Raw genomic sequence first — 1,833 nt, 5'->3', positions numbered from 1 at the left:
TTTTCACTTTTTATTGGCATTTTCTTTTACACTGGGTGAAAAAGTCTCCATTTTTAACTTTTTAAAAACCAGGTCTATAACTTCACATCACAGCAGCCGTTTCAGGTTCAACTACCAGTTAATTACTTTACCGTCTGAATGGATGGAATCTGAACTGTGCAAAACAAAACAGAAATGTGCATTTAAAAAATTACAGATGTTTACAGTCAACAATTCAGTTCTACATTTTGTAAAATATACAAACATGTAGCATGTAACATTGCACCGTTAACATGAGGTCATGTTCTAGCTTTGTCTTTTAACACTTATCATGCTTCCCTTTCATTATCATTTCAGTAACATTCAATGGATTCAAGTACACTGGATGGTAGAGTGTGAAGCAACATCTCACAACATAAAACATAAGTAAACTGGCATGACAGGTGAAAAGCCTCAGTGTTGTGTGTAGTGTGTATTCATCCACTTTATGAGCTAGTGAGACAGAGGGTACGAGCTACTGGGCTGCCAACAGATAGGACACCACGGTGAGCGCTGCGGCCTCGATGGAGAACAGGTGATGGTCTTCCACTTGCGGGCAGCTGCTCCTCATGAACTCGGCCAGCCGGAGCAGATACTCCAGGTTGTGGCCCGTCTTCCCTCTGCACAGGGCGATCTGGACGCCGATCTCCTCCGGGCTGGCAGGCCCCAGGTAGAGGGGGTTGTCTGTGGTGGCTATGTACAGCAGCGCCTGGACCGGGGGCTGGCTTTCCCCCTCGGCGAAGAAATCCACCATCTTGGTGACGTAGCCGCCGCAGACCGTCTCACGCACGTTCAGGTACTTCAGGGACTCCTCCACTTGAGATCCCGTCACCTCGAACGCCACACCCCAAGTGCTCGCCTGTGAGAAGAGGAAAGAAAAAAAAAAAACATGTTCTGTTATTTCCCCCAGGTAGTTTTCTTAAGCCTGGAAACTCCACTGCAGTTTCCTTAGCACCGCATAGCAACCAATAGGAAGTAGGGCTTTCCACTTACGTCATCATCTTCGATCAGCGTCACCACTCTTCCGGGCTGCAGAGGGGAGGAAGAGAAATGGGTCACGTCATGGACAACGCCTAATGCAGTGTGAGCCAAACAGTCGACAAACAGCAGCCAGCTGTGCCGGTGTAAGCAAAACAACATGTAGATAAACATAAACATAAACATTAAACATCTTACCAACTGCTCGTTCCCGCGGTGGAAGTTGTCTCCGTGCCAGAAACGTCTCTTGTAGCCTTGAATGTAGCCGACCTTGCTCCTCTTGTACTTGAAGTCGGGCTTCCACACCAGCGAGCCGTACCCGAAGATCCACAGGCTCGTCTTCCCGGCGACGATGTCTTGAGGCTTCATGTTGATCGATAGTGTTGGCGGGGTTGATTGAATCGATGGGGACCGCTCTTTCAGTTCGACGTTACCGGCTAAGGTGACTAGCTAGCTAGCGTTAGCTTCCTCCGGTCCAGCAGCAGCGGTACCGGTTGGCTCGCAGGGATACCGCGGACGGTATTTGAGCCCAACTGCTTGGCAGTTGCGAAGATGGAGTTTCGCGCTTGGTTTTGCCTTGCACTATGCATTGCCTTTGCATTAAAGGTGCCGCATTATGCCTTAAAAATCCATGGCAGCCGCTTCGGCCTTGTGATCAATGGGGAGAGATTAAAAACCGTTCAGGCCCGCTGCTTCGCCGGCCTGGTTAAAGTTCGAGTTCAAAGTTTAGGAATTAAAAAGATCGAGGTTTTGATTTGATGTTGTCGGTGTTTCAGGCTGCCTTCGGTTAATCTTCTCCCGGGCCGAGAAGCGTTTCCTCGATAACATGGCGAAGCG

At 48.9% G+C, this 1,833-nt stretch overlaps 1 protein-coding gene across 1 annotated transcript; it reads right to left on the bottom strand.

Annotated features, from left to right (window-relative positions):
• chac1 (ChaC, cation transport regulator homolog 1 (E. coli)) lies at window positions 1-1,833 on the bottom strand. The gene is made up of 3 exons (XM_035678651.1): window positions 1,195-1,833; window positions 1,012-1,047; window positions 1-877 (listed from the first exon to the last, which is right to left on the bottom strand). The coding sequence occupies exons 1-3, from the start codon at window positions 1,363-1,365 to the stop codon at window positions 494-496; spliced, it is 591 nt and encodes a 196-aa protein (XP_035534544.1). The 5' UTR covers window positions 1,366-1,833; the 3' UTR covers window positions 1-493.

The sequence above is a fragment of the Morone saxatilis genome, unplaced genomic scaffold (genome assembly GCF_004916995.1).
Source record: "Morone saxatilis isolate NCDOM2014 unplaced genomic scaffold, NCSU_SB_2.0 Contig7, whole genome shotgun sequence".
NCBI classification, from domain to species: Eukaryota; Metazoa; Chordata; class Actinopteri; family Moronidae; genus Morone; species Morone saxatilis.
The sequence above is the reverse complement of the archived record's forward strand: the minus strand, read 5'-3'. Positions and strand labels throughout refer to the sequence as shown.